The sequence below is a fragment of the Hemiscyllium ocellatum genome, chromosome 21 (assembly GCF_020745735.1).
Source record: "Hemiscyllium ocellatum isolate sHemOce1 chromosome 21, sHemOce1.pat.X.cur, whole genome shotgun sequence".
Taxonomy (NCBI): Eukaryota; Metazoa; Chordata; class Chondrichthyes; order Orectolobiformes; family Hemiscylliidae; genus Hemiscyllium; species Hemiscyllium ocellatum.
The window spans coordinates 57,858,356-57,879,535 of NC_083421.1; the positions used below are offsets into that span (position 1 = coordinate 57,858,356).

General features: G+C 44.3%; 1 protein-coding gene across 2 annotated transcripts in view; it reads left to right on the plus strand.

Moving 5' to 3' along the window:
- LOC132825911 (potassium channel subfamily T member 1-like) overlaps nt 1–21,180 on the plus strand; it is a 428,710-nt gene that overhangs the window by 141,458 nt on the left and 266,072 nt on the right. Inside the window, exon 1 of one of the 2 annotated variants that reach the window (XM_060841535.1) lies at nt 17,336–17,495. The exons of the other annotated variant lie outside the window; for it this stretch is intronic. Within the exon in view, the coding sequence (XP_060697518.1) occupies nt 17,350–17,495 (146 nt within the window). The 5' untranslated portion in view covers nt 17,336–17,349. Of the gene's footprint in view, nt 1–17,335; nt 17,496–21,180 lie in introns of those variants that run through there. 2 annotated transcript variants of the gene reach the window in all.

Genomic DNA, 21,180 nt, shown 5'->3' on the forward strand with positions numbered 1-21,180 from the left:
AGGATGCCTTCCTTGAAGAAGCTCTCTTCCTCCCTCCACAATTCTCTATTCCTGAGATGCTGCCTGGCCTGCTGTGCTTTGACCAGCAACACATTTGCAGCAGTACACCTCTTCCCACCCTACCTCTTGCAAAAATGCCATCCCGTATTCCCAATTCCTCCGCCTCTGCCGTATCTGCTCCCAGGAGGACCAGTTCCACCACAGAACACACCAGATGGCCTCCTTCTTTCAAGACCACAATTGCCATTCCCACGTGGTTAAAGATGCCCTCTAACGCACCTCGTCCACATCCCGCACCTCCACCCTCAGACTCCACCCCTCCAACCGTAACAAGGACAGAACGACCCTGGTGCTCACCTTCCACCCTACCAACCTTCGCATAAACCAAATCATCTGTCGACATTTCCCCCACCTCCAAAAAGACCCCACCACCAGGGATATATTTCCCTCCCCACCCCTTTCCACCTTCCGCAAAGACTGTTCCCTCCGTGACTACCTGGTCAGGTCCACGCCCCCCTACAACCCACCCTCCCATCCTGGCACCTTCCCCTGCCACCGCAGGAATTGCTAAACCTGCGCCCACACCTCCTCCCTCACCTCTATCCAAGGCCCTAAAGGAGACATCCACATCCATCAAAGTTTTACCTGCACATCCACCAATATCATTTATTGTATCCGTTGCTCCCAATGTGGTCTCCTCTACATTGGGGAGACTGGACGCCTCCTAGCAGAGCGCTCTAGGGAACATCTCTGGGACACCCGCACCAATCAACCACACCCCCTGTGGCCCAACATTCAACTCCCCCTCCCACTCTGCTGAGGACATGGAGGTCCTGGGCCTCCTTCACCGCCACTCCCTCACCACCAGACGCCTGGAGGAAGAACACCTCATCTTCTTCCTTGGAACACTTCAACCCCAGGGTATCAATGTGGCATTCAACAGTTTCCTCATTTCCCTTCCCCCACCTCACCCTAGTTCCAAACTTCCAGCTCAGCACTGTCCCCATGACTTGTCCTACCTGCCTATCTTCTTTTCCAACTATCCACTCCACCCTTCTCCCTGACCTATCACCTTCATCCCCTCCCCCACTCACCTATTGTACTCTATGCTAGTTTCTCCCCACCCCCACCCTCCTCCAGCTTATCTCTCCACCCTTCAGGCTCTCTGCTTTTATTCCTGATGAAGAGCTTTTGCCCAAAACGGCGATTTTACTGCTCCTCGGATGCTGCCTGAACTGGTGTGCTCTTCCAGCCCTTTACTCACACTGTCTGACGCTCTTGATCACCTGCAGCGACTTATTATTCAACATCTTACTCACACCATTTGTGTGGTCTTTTGATCTCTCTGCTCTTGATCTCTCTGCCCATAAATTCTGTGTTCTGTGTGCTTCCCTCTCACTTCACCCAATGAAGGGGCAGCACTCTGAGAGCTTGTAATTCCAAATAAACCTGTTGGACCTGGTGTCTTGGGACTTTGGACTTTGTCCACCTCAGTCTGACACCAGCACCTCCACATTGTGCTGAAAACTTTGTGTGGCCGTTTTCCCCATTTGGTATCAGTAATTTAGACAAATAACAATAAGAAAGATTCTTGGCAGAGAGTTCACTCAAGGCTTCCAATATGGCTCCAGTGGATATGATCACAACATATAGCATGGTGACACCGGTGAGATCTGAAGATGTAACAGTGCAGTCAATGACAGTGAAACATAGAACAGCATAGGGCTCAGGTAAGGTGCACGTGGTCCACCAGTGTTAGCTCTGAGAGATCTCGGGCATCACATGGAGAACCAAGATCACTGAAGAAGAACAAGGCTGGTTAGAGGCATCTGCAGAATAATATGATGGAGAGGTAACTGAGACAGGCAAGAGATGTAGTTCACCATCTGGATGTAACCCCACCCAGAATGGCAGTCAAATGGACACCAATAGACAGGAAAAAAATCCAGGGCTGACCAAAGAAAAGGAAGGATGTTTTTAAGAAGGACTTTCAAGAGCTGGAGACAAAGTTTGAGATGGAGCTGGGCCAATAGCTGAGTCTTTCTGCCCATCATTCCTCCAGTTCTGCACGGAGTCCCAACTTCAATGTCGAGGTAAGTAAGTCTAGTGTGATTGGTCCCCTAGGAAATTCCGTGTCACTGGTCATGTGGCACGGTGACTCAGTGGTTAGCACTGCAGCCTTACAGTGCCAGGGAGCTGGGTTCGATCGTCTGTGTGGAGTTTGCACAACCTCCCCCTGTCTGTGCAGGTTTCCCCAGGAGTTCGGGTTTTCTCCCACAATCCAAAGATGTGCAGGTTAGGGCGGATTGTCCTTGCTAAATTGCCCCATAGTGTTCAGGGATGTGTAGGTTAGATGCATTAGTCAGGGTTAAATGTAGAAAAATAGAGTAGAGGAATGGGTCTGGATGGGTGATTCTTCGGAGGGTCAGGTGTACTTGTTGGGCCGAAGGGCCTGTTTCCACATTGTAGAGATTCTTTGAAATTCTGTGCGGTCCTTTACTGATGGATGAGCCTGATTGTAGAGCCACATCTCTCACCACACTTAAGAGCAATATTTGGCCCATTTTCTGTGACCGTGCCCCCTCTCCCCTCCCTGCACTCCATCTGCCCTTTCTAGTCTGGCAGTTACCATTGTTCTGCCATTCTCACATTCTGATTACTTAATCTGAACTGTCAATATTCTTTCTCCCCCAGCAGTCGACCCTCCCCCTGACTATTCCATTAATGCTGCCCCCTCCAATCTTCATATCAGCTCTGACGAACAGTCATCAAGACTCGAAACCTTAGCTTGCTCTCTCTCCATGGATGCTGCCTGACCCACTGTGAGCTCCAGCATTTGTTGTTTTCGGTACAGATTGGGCACATGTAGTTGGTGGGCCTTATAGTAGAACCACATCTCTGACCACATGTAGTTTCCCAGAGATGGAATCGGTCCTTGCCTTGAGATTGCTGGCATCCCTTTCTCCGGTTCATTTTCCGTAATTTGTCTGATTGACAGGTGTTCTCAAAGAATTGTGCCCCTTCAAGTAGGAGATTCCTCTGAGTCAGTTTGCCCTGAGCGAGGGTCTCCCAGTCATTGTTGCCGATATGCGAGTTTGTATATGTAAGCAAAATAACTCAAGGGAGTTTATGCTACTCCAGGATGACAATAAGGTTAAATCTGAGGAGCTCCAACTAAGCATGATTAATTTGAAGTATTGTTCCCTGGCCAAATTCTGAATTGGTTTTGATGCACTTTCGCTTATTTCCTTCTCAATTTATGGAGGCACTTAACTTTCCTGAGGCATTTTGCTGATGCACACTTTATCATTTCTAATGTCACTTGGCAGCAGCAATTAGTTTAATGAACCCACATGTAAACATGCTGTTACGTAGGCAATGCGGACTTACATTGGCTCCTGGTCAATGAGTGCCTTGGTTTTAAATCGGTCACCCTTGCGTCCACGGCCTCACCCCTCCCTAGTTCTGTAACCTCCCCTTGATCCTCAACCCTCACACATGTCTGTGCTGTTATCCTGGCCTCTTGAACATCCCCACTTTAAATGCTGCACCTCCAGTTGCTCAGCCCCCAGTTAAGGATTACCCTCACAACACCTTTCTATCTATTGCCCCTCGGATGCTGCCTGACCTGCTGTGCTTTTCCAGCACCACTAATCCAGAATCTGGTTTCCAGCATCTGCAGTCATTGTTTTTTACCTTTCTACCTTAAAACTTAACCTTATCTTTGGTCATCTTCTGTTGTCAGTTTGTAGGTTTGTATATATTCAAATTGACGTGATTATTTAAAAGCCATCAGACAGTTGTGGAATGAAAACAAGGCTTGGAGTTACTAGTGTTGGACTGGGGTGTACAAAGTTAAAAGTCACAAAACACCAGGTTGTCGCCCAACAGATTTATTTGGAAGCACTAGCTTTCTGAGCACTGCTCCTTCATCAGGTGGTTGTGGAGGTTAAGATCATGCTCACAGAGTTTATAGCTAAAGGAGTCCAGTGTCATGGAGATGTGATACTGTAAAGTCTTAGATTAAAACTTTAAATGGGATATGCTGATTTCTGTTGTTTTACATATATCAATCCCAGAATTTCTTTCAAGGCTCCGTGGTTAGCACTGCTGCCTCACAGCGCCAGGGACTTGGGTTCAATTCCTGCCTCGGGTGACTGTCTGTGTGGAGTTTGAACATTCTCCCCCTATCTGCTTGGATTTCCTCTGTGTGCTCTGGTGTCCTTCCACAGTACAAAGATGTGCAGGTTGGGTGAATTGGCCCATGCTAAGTTGCCCATAGGGTTCAGGGACGTCTAGATTAGGTGCATTAGTCAGGGGAAACGTAGAGTAACAGGGTAGGGGAATGAGTCTGGGTGGGTGACTCTTCGGAGGGTCAGTGTGGACTTGTTTGGTCGAATGGCTTGTTTCTGCACTGTTGGGATCGCATGAACTCTACAAAGACTTGCGTTTATAGGGCACCTTTCATGCATCAGGATATGCCAAGGCACTTTATGGCCAATTAAACATTGTACAATGTGGTCACTGTTAGGAGGCTCATCAACTAATTCAGACCCAGAAAGATCCCACAAATATCAATGTAATATGGGCCAGATAACTTGTTTTAAGTCATTTTGAACCCCTCAAAATCTTCAAATAGTCCCGTAGAATTCTTTTACTTGATGGCCCAGGAGTAGACCACTCATCCCCTTGAGCTTATTCTGCCATTCAATAAGATCAAGGCCGATCTGATTACTCCACTTTCCTGCCTGCCCCAATAACCTTTCATCCCCTTGTGTCAAGAATATATTTACCTCCCTACTAAAATATTCAAGAACGCTGTTTCAAAGACTCACCAAAACTCAGCCAGAAAGCAAATACTCAGATCAGTTTAACAGCTCGTCTGAGCATGGCAATCCTAACGATGCAGCATCCCAAACACTGCAGGCTGTATCATATGTTGAGGCTCCTGAAGGGGGAGCTTTCCCACTCAGGGGTAACTGTGCTACCAACAACGTCTGGTTAATGTTGGATGATTGACAGGGCAATTAGGTGACTAAGTGCAGAGTACACACAATCCAATACAAATTCTTTCTCAGAAATAAATATTACAGCATGTTGTTGGGCTTGGAAAGGGCCTGTGGAAGTATTAAGCTAATCATGGAAATAGTGACCATGATTGATTATCGACAAATATATCCACCCTGTTTGCTCCTGTCCTTTAGGGAAGGAAATCTGCTGTCCTTACCTGGTCTGGTTTACACGTGATACCAGACCCACAGCAATGTGGTCGACTCTCTGTAAAGCTCAATTCAGGAGGAGTTCCAGTGGGAATCAAATGCAGGTCTAACCAGTGATGCCCACATCTTGTGAAAGAAATTTTAAAAAGCAGAGTCTATATTTCTGCAGTGTCAGTTGTTGTGACTGGCTGAACATTGATGAGTCATTAGACCATCTGCTCCTTTCACCAACATTCTCTCTCTGCTGAGATAATTCACTTAGTGCCTTATTATAATTCCCTCAAATGTTAAATAAAAATCCATGAGAGTCGTTAGTTCATTTGATCAGTTGCACACTCTCTTTGTTCAACTTCAAATCCCCCCCTCATCTCACTGAGGCAGTACCTCATGTTGTGGTAAAATAGTAAAGTCACCACAGCCTCAGAGGGGTGTTGTTCCATTAGAGAGAGACATCTAATGGTGACTGTTGGTACACCTCCAGCAAATAAAGTCATAGAGATGTACAGCACAGAAACAGATTCTTCGGTCCAACTCGTCCATGCCGACCAGATATCCTAATCTAGTCCCATTTGCCAACACCCGGCCCATATCCCTCTAAATCCTTCCTATACATATACCCATCCAAATGCCTTTTAAATATTGCAATTGTACCAGCCTCCATCACTTCCTCTGGCAGCCTCAGTATGACTTGTCAACTCCTGAACTCAATACTCGTACCACCCTTTGCGTGAAAATGTTGCTCCTTTGGTGCTTTTTAAGTTTTTCCTCTGTCATCCTAAACTTGTGCCCTCTAGTTCTGGACTCCCCCACTCCAGGGAAAGGACCTTGTCTGTTTACCTTATCCATGCCCATCATGATTTTACAAACCTCTATAAGGTCATCCCTCAGCCTCCGACACTCCACGGAAAACAGCCCTAGCCTATTCAACCTCTCCCTGTAGCCTAAATCCTCCAACCCTGCCAACATCCTTGTAAATCTTTCAAGTTTCACAACATCTTTCTGAGAGAGGGAGACCAGAGTTACATGCAATATTCCAAAAGTGGCCAAACCAATGCCTTATACAGCCGCAGTATGACCTGTCAACTCCTGTACCCAATACTCTGACCAATAAAGGAAAGCACACCAAACGCCTTCTTCACTATCCTATCTACCTACAACTCTAATTTTCAAGGAACCATGAACCTGCACTTCAAGATCTCTTTGTTCAGCAACACTCCCCAGGACCTTACTATTAAATGTATATGTCCTGCTGAGATTTGCTTTCCCAAAATACAGCACCTCGCATTTATCTAAATTAAACTCCATCTGCTACTCCTTAGCCAATTGGCCCATCTGATTAAGATTCCATTGTAATCTGAAGTAACCTTCTTCGCTGTCCACTATACCTCCAATTTTTATGTCATCTATAAACTTAGTAACTATACCTCTTATGTTCATATCCAAATCATTTATATAAATGATGAAAAGTAGAGGACCCAGCACTGATCCTTGTGGCACTCCACTGGTCACAGGCCTCCAGTCTGAAAAGCAACCCTCCACCACCACCTTCTATCTTTGAGCCAGTTCAGTATCCAAATAGCTAGTTCTTCCTGTATTCCATGAGATCTAACTTTGCTGACCAGTCTCCCATGGGGAACCTTGTTGAACATCTTACTGGTCCATATATATCACGCCCACCGCTCTGCCCACGTCAATACTCTTTGTTAGTTCTTCAAAAAATTCAATCAACTTTGTGAGACATGATGGCCTTTAACAGTGACCTCAGCCAGTACAGGGACTGAACCTGTGCCATTAGTGTCATTCTGCCTTACAGACCAGCCATTAAGGCCACTGAGCTAACTGACAACCACAGTGACCTACAGCCTTTATTTTGTGGGAGAAGAGTGAGCAGTAGCAAGAATCTAGTATCAACAGCCTATTAATCTCAACTAATTTGAGTGTAAGGAAGATTTTAACAGCCTGAGGAGAGGTTTGTCAGTTCTTGAGAAAACAAGCGAATCTGTAACTTATGAGATGCTTCTGCATTTCTGCTCCCATTAGTTGATGCTACAACTATTTAGAGGGTTAATAGGTTCACCCAATTCCTTTTCCTGTCTCCCTGAGGGGGCAAAAGAACCTAAGTGTTTTCCTCCTGTTCTGCTCCGTTCTAGTTAAACTGCAGTTTTCAAGTAAATAAAACTGCATGTGGGTCTAGTCAGAGTGTGAACCCAGGTATATAAGTTTTTTTTAATTTTTTGATATTAAATCCGGGAATTGTATTGCAACTCCTCAATGGCCAATTCCAAACTCAAAAACAATCCTTTTGGTCAGAACATAAGAGCATAAGAACTAAGAGCAGGAATTGGTCATTAACCCCAGTGAGCCTGCTCCATTTAACACGATCATGGCTGATTTCATGACAGCCTCATCTCCACTTTCCTGCCTACTCTCCATTCAACCTGTTACTTATTATAAATCTGTCTATCTCCTCCTTAAATTGACTCAATGTCCCAGCATCCACCGCACTGTGGTAATGAATTCCACAGATTCCTGACCATTTAAGGGAAGTAATTTCTCCTCTTCTCTGCTTTAAGTCTGCTACCGCTTATCCTTAAACTATGACGTCCCATTCCAGATTGCCCCAGCAGGGGAAGCATCTTTTCCACGGACAGTCCCCTTCATTTATGCATATATGGAATGAGCTGCCAGAGAAAGTGGTGGAGGTTGTATAATGCAGCATTTAAAAGGCATCTGGATGGGTATATGAATAGGAAGGGTTTGGAGAGATATGGGTTGGGTGCTGGCAGGTGAGGCTAGGTTAGGAGTCTGGTCAGCATGGACAAGTTAGACCAAAGGGTCTGTTTCCGTGCTGCACATCCTTATGACTCCATCTTACATACTTCAGTGAGATTTCCCCTCTAAACTCCAAAATGTGTAGGCCAAAACTGCTCAATCTCTCTTCATAGATGAAGAAATGAGAAATAACTGTGAAATAAAACTGTGAGACTAAATTCATTTTAAACAAGCAAAGCAGATAGTGATTCAAAAATAAAGGGCTCGATTTTTAACCCAGAATTGGAAATTGAGTGACCCGATCATTTCCAGGTGCCAATATGACGCATTTTTCGTGTTCAAAGGCCCTAATTAGTCCAGTTGTGAGTCTGTAACTTGATTAGTGTCACAGTGCACTGAGGGAGTAGAAAAAATACATTTTTTCTACTAAAAATGTAGAAAGTACTGGTGAAACTCGGGCAGCGTCTGAGGATAGAGAAAAACAGAATTATCGCTTTGAATCCAACATGACTCTTCTTTGGAACTATAAGAGGTTGGAGAATGATGGTTTTTATGCTGAAGACAAAGAAGGAGCAGGTGGAACCAATTGGGAGAGAGTCTAGAGCAAAAGACAAAAGGAATGCTAATGGTGGTAGAGGAGTGATATAGATGTTCATGGTAGGTGTGAATGGCAGAACGTAGATTGGCCTTGCTGAGAACAAACCCAAGTAAATAAGACATAGCAGGTGGGGAACGCCACTCTGGAGAGTGATGCTCAAAGGCAGACAGCAACAGGGACTGGGCTAGCAGTTGTCTTGGGGAATACAGTAGGTGAGAGAATGGAAAGCCAGCAGTTTGACAATCAGTACAAATAACCGAATGCTCACTGATCAGGTCTTATCCCGCTCAGTGTAAGTGATGGCAAAGGAATGTTATTCAGGAAATAATAGCAGAACACTGACAAAAAGAGTCAGGGAAAAAGATCTTTCTCTGTTGAGAGTGGGGATAAGTGGATCATCTTCAGGTTGGCAAACTGTAACAAGTGGAATGCCACAGGGATCAGTGTTGGGACCTCAATTATTCATGACCAACATTAATGACATGGATGAGAATTTAGACATTGGTAAAAAGAGACCAGGAACTGAAGCTTTTCATCTTGTACCCTTCAGAATCAAGATACAAGAAACAGCCTTGGAAAAACAGATATTGCATGGATTGGGAAGATGGTGCTGATTGCCATCATTGGCATGGAGCTGCAGCAAGAACAGTTAACGGTCTATCTTAATTCTCAGACCAGACACACACATTCTGATTTAAGGGCATTACCAGGAGAAACGTTGAGCTGTCTCCATGACCCCTTTTGTTTCAAAAAAGCTGCGATATGTACAAATTCCTTCTCCCGACATAAAACAGGGAGCTGAGTGTTTATGCATGGACTTGCTCGCTTGCACTAGCCCATCACACTGCAGGCTCAGTTGTTGATCTTCAATTGGTTTCCAATGTAATTCTTAGCACTGTCTGGATTATTTAACAAGTGATTTCCAGTAGCAGAATCGTGTCTTATGGTGGACATAAACTCCTGAGGCTTGTGAGTATGGACTGGTTGAGCAAGATTCTGGATTAGAGGTGCTGGAAAAACACAGCAGTTCAGGCAGCATCCGAGGAGCAGTACAATCGATGTTTTGGGCAAAAGCCCTTCATCAAATTGACCTGATTGAGCAAGAGCAGTCTACTCTTTTTCCAGGTGTCTCTTTTTCTCAAGGTTGTTTCTTGCATCAGATGAGAGCAAGATGAAAAGCTAGAACTTGCACTCTCCTTTTGACGAACTCTAGGTTATGAAGCTCTCCGTGTAGCCAAAATTGATAACAATACAAAGATAGATGGGGACACAAGGGTTGGGGAGTATTCTATCACTCTCCTGACTCATGCCTTGTAGATTGTGGACAGGTTTTGGGGTGTCAGTAAAGCAGTGGGAGTTACTGGTCACAGGATTCCCAGCTTCTGACCTGCTCTTGTATAATGAGTCCCCCAGTTCAGTTCTGGTCAATGGTAACCCCAGGCAAGTTGATAATAGTGGAATTCAGTGATGATAATGCCATTGTTTGGAGTCTCTCTTGTTGGTGATGGTTATTGTTTGACACTTCTGTGACAAGATAATTTTGTGCCATTTGTCAGCCCAAACTGGATTTTCTTAGATGTTTGAGCCACAGTCTGCACGGTTCTAAGCAGTGGAAAAATTGGCTGTTCTTGCTTAAGATGTGACACAGGATTGAGGAAAGTCTGAAAATAAAACTGGGCAGCAGGGTGCAGTGAAGCAGGAAGAGGGATGACTGGATATATCCAGTCAGCTGGAAAAGATACAGGCAAAATGGCAGAGTGGATTTCTACTGAGATTTGTGGGGCTTGCAATGAAGTGCATAATGGGAATTTATTCTAGCTAAGGCCTAGTGTTTGTTTTGGAAAGAGAACACAAGGTAAGAGAGGATTGAGTGAGAGGGAACAATGTGTGCCAGTACCTTTAAGATCCATTTGCTACCTTAAATTGCTGTAAACAAACAAGATTTTGCATTTGTTGGCATAACAACATCTATTTGTGAGGACACATGAGGGTGTGAAAAATGCTTTCTAAATGCAAGTTTGCATTTTGTGATATCAGTTTTATGCAAACCAATTGGAATGAACAGTGGCTGTGTCGGCATCTTTAGCTGGTCTGGCCCAGATGTGACTCCAGACCCACAGCAATGACAATATGATGTTCCTGTTCTAATAATTGCCAGTGAGGCAACCAGAAATGGTTTCAAAAGTACTATAAATACAGACATTAGACCAGTATCTTAAGCATGTTTTCTAGTGCCTCATTTACTCAGAAAAGCACTAATGGATTGTATAAAAGCCTTATTACTTTCTACATTGCTAAATATGAGCGATATGTAGTGTTCTGTGTGTATTTAATTCTGTTCTGATGCACAGAAAGGCATCACCATATCCTCACAATCAGCTCTTCCACTGAGTAAACGTGTGCGACCAATGGAATTATAGAATGAAACAGCAGAGAACAAGGTGCTTTGGTCTATCGTGCTGACACTGGCTATTTGAAACAACTATCAAATGTGTTTCATTCATTGTAACAATGAGATAGGTAGGTTCTTGAATATCAAGGGCATCAAGGAGAAAATGGGAGAATGGAGTTGAGAAATGTACCAGCCATGATTGAATGGTAGAGCAGGCTCAGTGGGCAGAATGGTCTAATTTCTTCTCCTATGTCTAATAGTCTGACAAAGAAATTCACCAGGAAGTTTTTTAAAAAATGATTTATTCAGAGGATGTTGGCATCGCTGGCTAGGTCAACATTCTTAATTGCGCAGAGGGCAGTTAAGAGTCCATAAGACCATAAGACATAGGAGTGGAAGTAAGGCCATTCGGCCCATCGGGTCCACTCCGCCATTCAATCATAGCTTATTGGCATTTCAATGCCACTTACCCGCACTCTCCCCATATTCCTTAATTCCTTGTGAGATTAACAATTTACCAATCTCTGCCTTGAAGACGTTTAACATCCTGGCCTCAAATGCGCTGCATGGCAATGAATTCCACAGGCCCACCACTCTCTGTGAATCTCTGCTGGACACGCTCCAGTGCCAGTATGTCCTTCCTGAGGTGTGGGGCCCAAAACTGGACACAGTATTCTAAATGGGGCCTAACCAGAGCTTTATAAAGTCTCAGTAGCACATCGTTGCTTTTACATTCCAACTCTCTTGAGATAAATGACAACATCACATTTGTTTTCTTCACCACAAACTCAACCTGTAAGTCAAATTTTAGGGATTCCTGGACTAGCACTCCCAGATCCCTTTGTACTTTGGTGCTATGAATTTTCTCACTGTTTAGAAAATAGTCCTGTGTTCTTTTCTCCAAAGTGCAAGACCTCGCATTTGCTCACATTGAGTTTCATCAGCCATTTCTTGGACCACTCTCCTAAACTGTCTGTATCTTTCTGCAGCCTCCCCACCTCCTCAGAACTACCTGCTTGTCCACCAAACTTTGCATCATTGGCGAACTTCGCCAGAATGCCCTCCGTCCCTTCATCCAGATCATTAATATAGAAAGTGAACAGTTGCGGCCCAACACTGAACCCTGTGGGACATCACTTGTCACTGGCTGCCATTCCAAAAAAGAACCTTTTATCCCAACTTTCTGTCTTCTGTCAGACAGCCAATCCTCACTGGGAATCAACCACATTGCTGTGGGTCTGGATTCACACGTAGGCCAGCCGGGTAAGGATGACCGTTTCCTTCCCTAAAGGGCATTAGTGAAGCAGATGGGTTTTTCTGACAATGGATTTATGGCCATTATTAGACTCTTAATTCCAGATTTTTAAAAATTGAATTTACATTCCTTCATGTGCTGTGGCAGGGTTTGAACCCAGGTTCCCCAGAACATTATCTGGGTCTCTGGATTAACAGTCCAGCAATAATATCACTCGGCCATTGCATCCCCCTATTTGAAAATGAGCAGGAATATCTCCTTGCTTTTCCTCCTGTGGCCTTGTTTTGTTGCCCCATCACCATCCTCTGGTAAGATGGTGGCTGAGAAGGATCATCCACAGCTGGAGCACATCCTCTTCCCCGTTCTTCTTTTTCTCCTTGCTCTTTTCTTCCCTTTCCTTGGCCTCAGATGCCCCCGGCCCTAGCCTCCAAAGTAGGACTGTTAGTTGGCAATCTGAAGTGGGGGGACAGTGGCCCGGTGCAGTATGTGGTGGCAGCCAGTGGTCAGACCACGTGGTCTGCAATGGAGTGCCTTTAGAGAGAGACTGTGGTGTTTGTCTTTTTAACTACCTGTTTTTCTGACCTATGGTTATACTGTTTGTAAGGTTGCTTGCTGAGCGGGTAGGTTTGTTTTCAGACGTTTTGTCACCATGCTAGGTAATATCATCAGTGAGCCTCTGGGGAAGCGTTGGTGTTCTGTCCAGCTTTCTATTTATGTGTCTTGGTCTGTTGTGATGGATGGTATCACTTCCGGTTCTTTTCATGAGATGTTGGTAAATGGGGTCCAAATCAATATGTTTGTTAATGGAGTTCTGGTTTGATTGCCAGGCTTCTAGGAATTCCTGTGCGTTGTCTCAGCATGGATGTATTGTCCCAGTCGAACTGGTGTCCCTCTTCATCTGTGTGTAAGGATACTAGTTACTGTGTACTGTGTATATACAATGTATAGCTGTAATATAACTTCTTTTCTTCATTTCTCTATTCTGTAGCTAAGGATTGTATCTAGATAATCTGTACCTTGTGTTGGTGACATTGTTACCCTGTAACTAATCTGTAACTTAAGAAGCTGAACTGAAAAATGTGTTGCTGGAAAAGCGCAGCAGGTCAGGCAGCCTGACCTGCTGCACTTTTCCAGCAACACATTTTTCAGCTCTGATCTCCAGCATCTGCAGTCCTCACTTTCTTCTACTTAAGAAGCTGAACCTCAGTATCTTTGGACCTACGATGTGCTGTAAGTGGCGATTTATAAACTTGCCACAGGAGACATTCAAGTGAATAAAGCTTATTCATTTGTTCTCATTTGCTGATATGCAGGGCACTGCCGTATAGCTTGTTTACAATAATTGAATATTAACAGATTCTAACACAGTTGGCCTCCCCATTCCTACTCACTGCAAACTTGAGATCAGCTAAAACTCTCCTGCCTCACGACCTAACTCCCATCCAGCTCAGTTCACCTCCGGCCTGCATTGGGTCCTTTTTCAGCAACAGCATGATTTTAGAATTGTATCGTCGTTTTAAAATCCCTTCATAGCCTCACCCCTCCCTATTTCTTTCACCTCCTCCAGTCTCTCAACTCTTGGAGATCTGCACCTCTCCAATTCTGGCGTCTCCTGGATTTTAATAGAACCACTGTCAGTGGCCATGCCCTCAGCTGCTTTCTCCCTGCCCTCTGAGACTCTTCCCCCCCAGACCTCCTCATTTATGTACCTCTCGCTTTCTGTTCTCCTTTAAGGGGCCCCTTGAAAACTGCCTCCTTGCTCAAGCTGTTGATCAGGTGACTCAGTGGTTCGTACTGCTATCTCACAGTGAAGGGGACCTGGTTCGATTCCAGCCACTGGCGACTGTCTGTCTGGAGTTTGCACATTCTCCCTGTATCTATGTGGGTTTCTCTGAGTGCAGGCCAGGTGAATTGACCACGCTGAATTATCTATAGTATTCAGGAATGTGTAGGTTAGGTGCATTAGTCAGGGATAAATGTTGAGTAATAGGGTACTGTGTGGGTTACTCTTCAGAGGGTTGGTGTGGACTCGTTGGGCCAAAGGGCCTGTTTCCATACTTTAGGGATTCTATCTCCTGTGACAGCTCATATCAAGCATTAATCAACACTGTTCCTGTGAAGCATGATGTCACAGTTTACTGAGTAAATGGTGCTACATAAATGCACGATGTTGCTAAACACGTTCTGCCATTGAATCATCTGTTTTAAGCCAAGCAAGTGAACAGATGACTGAGTCAGGTTATAGCATTGAGTTACTGATTTCATCCTTAGTATAAAGCTTTATAAAGGATGAACAATTTCCATTGTTAGTAAGGTTTTGATAAACGATAAACAATGCACATTTTCTTCTAAATCTCATATCTCATTTATTTCTGCCCTTTATTCTAATGGTTCACATTTGTCCATTCTGAGCTTGAGTACTGTGCCTGGGAAGGGAATCTTTCATCTGTGCTGTCAGCTACTAACCTCAGAGTCAGAAAAGTCTGGCTTTACTGTACCAGGTACATAACGCCGGATCACCCTCCCATACAGTACTGGGGGAGTGCTGCTCTGGAGATGTGCCGCCTTTCAGATTACATATCATACTGAGGTCACTCCCCCCCCCCCCCCCCCCCCCCCCCCCCCCCCCCCCCCCCCCACCCCCCCTCCGTGCCCTCGCAGACAAACATACCAACAAGGAACTAGACTGGGCCACCTGGCCCTACAAGCCTGCTCTGCCATTCAATAAGATCAGGGCTGATCTGATTTTAACCTCAACTGTACATCCCGAAATAACTCCGATAATCTTTCATCCCCTTGGTTATCAAGAATCTATTTAAGGATTCTGCTTTCATTGTTTATTGAGAAAAGGAATTCCAAAAGCTCTCAAACTTCTAGAGGAAATGAACGTTTGAACGTTTCCCCTTCTCTGTCTTCCATCCAGAAGGACAAGGGCAGCAGATACACAGGAACAGCATCCCCTGCCATTTCCCCCCCCCAAACCATACCACATCCTGATCTGGAAATATGTCACGATTCCTTCAGTGTCGCTGGATCAAAATTCTGGAATTCTCTCCCTAGTGGCATTGTGGGTCAACGTACAGCTGGTGTACTGCGGTGGTTTAAGAAGGCAGCTTCTCAAGGGGCAACTAGAGACAGGCAAAAAGGGACTGGCCAATCAACGATGCCCACGTCGCAGTCTTGAAAAAAAGGATGACCCCTTATTTTAAAACTCGGACCCTTGTTCTAGATTCTCCCACAGGAGGGTCCACCCTTTCCACATTCACCAGACCAAATCTCCTCAGGATCTTATGTTTCAATTAAGTCACCTCTGACTGCTCTACATTTCAGAGGATCCACATCTGGCCTGGCTAGCCTTTCCAGCTGAGACAATCGTCTCATTCCAGGTATTAGTTTAGTAAACTCCCTCTGAACTACCTCCAATGCGTTAACGTCCTTCTGTAAGTACAGGAGAGCAAAACAAACTATGGAGCTTAGCTCCGAGGACAGCTTGATGAGTTTTTCTCTCAGTCAATATTAAAGTAAGGGAATTTGGCTTGTCCATAAGGACTCTCACCAGCTTCTACAGATGCACTATGGAAAGCATTCTGTCTGGATGCATCACCGTTTGGTAAGGCAACTGTTCTGCTCAGGGTCATAAGAAACTACAGAGCATTGTGAGCACAACACAGTCTATCACACAAACCAACCTTCTATCCATTGACTCCATTTATACTCCTGCTACTTCAGAAAGGCAGCCAACAAATCAAACACTCCTCCCATCCCAGTTATAATCTCTTCTGTCAGAGAAGAGATACAAAAGCTTAAGCATCAGATTCAAGAACAGCTTCTTCCCTGCTGTTACTAGACTGCTGAATGGACCTCTCGAATTTCAAATATAATGTTGATCTTGCTTTTTGTGCACCTTCTTTGCAGCAGTAACTCTGTATTCCTGGCTCTGTCCAATCACCCTGTGATCTTTGTATGGCATCACTTGCCTGTACTGCACACAAAACAAATCTTTGCACTGTACTTAGGTACATGTGACAATAGTAGATCTGAACGGTGAAGTCCCCATTGTCCTGCTCCCACATTAGGAGAGAGAGAGAGAGACAGACAGACAGTGGTGAGTTTAACCTGAGGGTCACCACACCTCAGGTAAAGAGTGAGGTTGAGAAGGCTGGCCCTTCACAGTAACCTCAGCTGATACAGGATTTGGAGATGCTGGTGCTGGACTAGGGTGGACAAGGTCAGAAGTCACACAACACCAGGCTATAGTCCAACAGGTTTATTTGAAATCACAAGCTTTCAGAGAGTTGCCCCTTTACCTGACAAAGGAACAGCATTTCGAAGGCTTGTGATTTCAAATAAACCTGTTGGACTATAACCTGATGTCGTGTGACATCAGACCTCATACAGGATTTGGACTTACACTGTTGGTGTCACACAGTACTGTAAATCCACCATCTGTCTAAATGTGTGAGCCAGGTTAGCTGCTGCATGTTCCATTTTACCATGTTGGAGGTGTCTATTAATTTGCAAAGTGCTTTGAGATGTCCTGAAGCTGTGAACTGGTTCCTTAAAATGCCAGTCTTACTTTCAGTCTTAGAGTTGGGCACTGACTATGCAATTTATAAGAATTAAAACTGTTGTAATAGTTAACATTTTGAACATTTTCCATCACAGCAAAGAGATGAGGAACAGGAAGTTTCTGACCACATACATTTCCTTCTGTAATTTTCACTTCAATCAGCGCGACAAAACAACATTTTTACATTTACACTCATAACTGGCGCAGAGTTGACAAGAGACACTGACTGAGCACTGAAAGCAAGCTGTACATCATTTGATGCAGCATTTCAGGCACCGTGAATGCCTGCTTATGACAGCCACTCTCCTCCACCCCTGTTGCTGAATGATTCGGTCAAAAATCAATGCAGCAGCCAGATTTGCTTGTCTCTTTATTTTTGATTCTTTGCATCGTGAAGACCGAATGAAGATTAGGACCAGTCCACTTCCAAGTGCAGGGAGAGATGCATACATTTAAGACTGGGTGGTAGCTGCCTGCAGAGGGGTAACTGCTGTGGGCTTTGGCGAGTGAATTAATTGGGAGAAGTCTGATGCAGGTAGAATTATGGCAGGAACAAAGCTGAACCCGTCCTCTTCAGAGCCTGAGGCTGTGATGAATGCAGCCAAACAGAACACCAAGGATGCAAATGTAAACAGTTGCCCTAAAGCAGCTCGGAGGATGGGATCTTTAGGGAGTGACCATGGACCAAGGTACTGCATTTGTTTTGTTATTGTGGAGGAACTATTATACTACAATAGAGCAGCCAGTGTACAAACTAGTTATAATCTGTTGTGATGATGAGAATGGTAACGCTGCTTCAGAAAGCAGTATTTGCATATTCAGGTAGGAGGCAAAGCAAGCCAGCTTAAGGGTTGTTGTGCTCATTCACTGGATAAGATATATTTAACTCATTTGATGGTAAGCAATGATGGATATTTCAACAGGCTCTCTGTTGTCTACAGTGAGAATCCTATCTTATCTATTTTCTTGTAGAGCAGCGAGTTATAAGGGAGAGTGGTGGATGTTTGAAGTCAGGTGCTAGCCATTGGTAGAATTTTAAAATAGGTAAAGACTTGCTTAGCTGGTAATTCACACTGCACGTGTGGTCACTGCAGCCTGACAAGCACATACCGCTGCAATAGTTTGACACAGTGTTTGTGTTTCGATATTCGCTTCTTCCGATCATTTTTGTTAGTTTAGCCGGTTATTACAAAAATTGAGAGTAGGGTGTGCGGAGGGAGAGTACTGCTTCCCCAGAACCATTCCAGATTAACATCACCTTCATTTAATACAGTGCAGGCATCCTGTCAGCAGGCATGCATTGCAATGTTCTCAAACTACAAATTGTTAGCTCTTTCCGCTTCTCGTCTAGAAAAAATAAATGTTTTTAAATTTAATTTTCACCCTTTAACCTTTTATTGGATGGTGATCACAAAATAGAAGGTGGCTATCAAAGGCAGCAGCTCACCAATTGACTTGTTCTGGGTGATGTCTACAAACTCTCTTTGGTCAGCTTTGAGTCACAAAACCATTCCAGTCATTTTCTTTTGAAATCCTTGGATGTCCACTGCTCTCATGAGGCAATGAGGTCCTGGCTCTCCTGTACACTTCAATCTGGTCCTCATATCAACAACTCATGGACAGAGAGCTGTGCCCCGCAGTTAGATGAAGTGGGGATCGGGAAATGCGTGCAGAGAGGTTGTGTCTTGTCGGAGTTTCTTGACCATGACTTAGCTCTCTCTAGGAAGCTGGGAGCAACAGATCCCTGTGGACTCAGGGATTTACACTTTGTGGGAAAGTAGCTAACTCACCCTGCACAGCTGATAGCAGTGATTTCGAAAGGGGGGCATCATCAATGACAACAGGCATTGTATTTGTGAGGAACCTTCATTAAACTCACAGTAAAACTGTTGTTTAGATAGATTTGAGTCAATCAGCTTTGGGATATTATTAATGTTTTCTAATCAATGAGTTCAGGGTTGTTATTAGACATGGGACAGTATACTTACTCTGGCCTAATACACTTGCATCCAGGTACTTCCCTTTTATTAATGAATAACAGTGTGTATGTAGAGGTTAACTATGAAGCTGCAGAAACTGCAGTGTTTATCCTATAAAAGTGCACTGATTGGAACTCCATGACAGAAATGCTGAGATTGTTCTGAACCTCCGAAGAATGGTTTGAACTTTAGTCTCTGCGTCACTTTTTCACATCCACTTACAGGTGGTGGGTTGGGTTGGCTGGGCGAGCATTTATTGCCTGTCCCTAATTACAAAGATGGTGATGTCACTGGAATTTAAATCCAGAGGCTCAGGCAAATGTTTCAGGGCCCTGGGTTCGAATCCCACTCTGACAGATGGTAAAGTTTGAAATAGATTGATAAATCCAGAATTAAAAGCTATTTGAATGGCAACAATGAAACCATTGTCAATGATTGTGAGAAGCCATCTGGTTCACTCATAAAGCTTAGGGGAGGAAATTTGCCATCCTCACTTAGTCTGGCCTACATGTAGGCACAGGAGTAGGCCATTCAGCCCCTCAAGCCTGTGCTGCCATTCAATGAGATCATGGTTGATCTATGACCTAACTCCAGATGGCTGCCGTGGGCCCATATCCCGTGAAACCCTTCCTTAATGAAAATTAGTCTATCTCAAATTTAAATTTAATAGGTAGCATCTACCATCGCTTGACTCCAGGCCCACAGTTATGTGGTCAACTGTGTTTGACTTGTCCCAAGCAAAGTTGTATCAATCCACTACAAAGTTGAAAGAAATGAATGTAATTGACGGCCCATTTGTCATTGGCCTACACGCCAGAAATGGCAACAGCAAACCCAATTCTGTTCACCCTGCAAAGTCCTCTTTATAGATACCTAAGGTTGGGGGGGGGGAAGAGGGGGTGCGTGGAGGGAGGGTTGTGCTGAACTTGGGAGAGCAATCTCATAGACTAGTCAAGCAAAAGCCTGATATAGTCCCACAGAATGTACTCTGGGTGGTAGACTTCAATGTCTTTCATCTTGAGAGGGCTAGAATACAAGAGCAGAGATGAACCAGTGAGGCTGCATAAGGTTCTGGTCAGACCATGTTTGGAATATTGTGAACAGTTTTGATCTCTGAATCACAGGAAGGATGTTGGAGGGGGTCCAGAGGATGATCATGGAAATGAAGGGTTTGTCATGTGAGGAATGGTTGGGGATTATGGGTTTGTATTCAGAGTTTAGAAGAATGAGCAGAAGAAGTCTCATTAAAACTTACAGAATATTGAGAGACTTGGATAGAGTGGACATGGAGAAGATGTTTCCACTATCACGAGAGAGTAGGGTCCAAGGGCACAGCCTCAGAGAGAAAGCACTCATCAATAAACTACTGAGGGGCAGTCACTTTGAGTTCCACTAAAACTTGGCTGATAAGTGGTAAGTAACAATTGTGCCAGACAATGACTGTCTTCAACAAGAGAGAATCTAATGTTTTCTTCCAGACATTCAATGGCCTTATCATCACTGAATTCCCCACTGTTGACATTGTGGGGTTATCATTGATCAGAAATTCAACAAGCACATAAATAAAGTGGCTACTGGAACAGATCAGAGGCTAGGAATACTGCGGCGAGTAACTCACCTCCTTGACTTCCCAAAGACTGTCCACCATCTCTAAGGCACAAGTCAGGAATATGGTGGAATCTTCCACTTGCCTGGATGAATGCTGTTCCAACAACCCTCAAAAGATTCAACACCATCCAGGACAGAACAATCCCATCCACAACCTTCATTCAGTTGAGCACCAATTCAAAGTGGCAGCAGTGTGTACCTTCTAAAATATGCCTTGCAGAGATTGATCGCAGCTCCTTCCAAACCTTTACCACTGTGAAGGATAAGGACAGCAGAACATGGAAACACCATCACTTGCAGGTTCCCTCCAATTTACTTACGATCTTACTTTGAAATATGTTGCCATTCCCTCACTGTTACTGGGTCAAAATTCAGGAACTCTTTCCCTGATATCCATAAGAGTATACCTAATCCCAAAGTCTACAGCAGTTCAAGAAATCAGCTCACCATCATTGTCTTAAGGGAAATCAAGGACAGATGACAGATTCTGGCATAGCTAACAATATCCACTTCACACAAGTGAAATAATTACTTTGTTTCAGAGATCAGTGAAATTAACACATTTGTGATGGTGACCATGAAGCTGACATTGATTTGTTATAAAAACTGATCAAATTCACTAATGTCCTTTTAAGAAGGGAAATTGGCTGACTTGACCTGACCTGGCCTCCATGTGACTCCATAGCTCCAGCAACGTCGTTGATTTTTTAAATACCTTCTGTCATGGCAGAGAGAGCTGATTATGTACAAGACCAGAATGTATTTATTTTGGTGAGAAAAGTGAGGC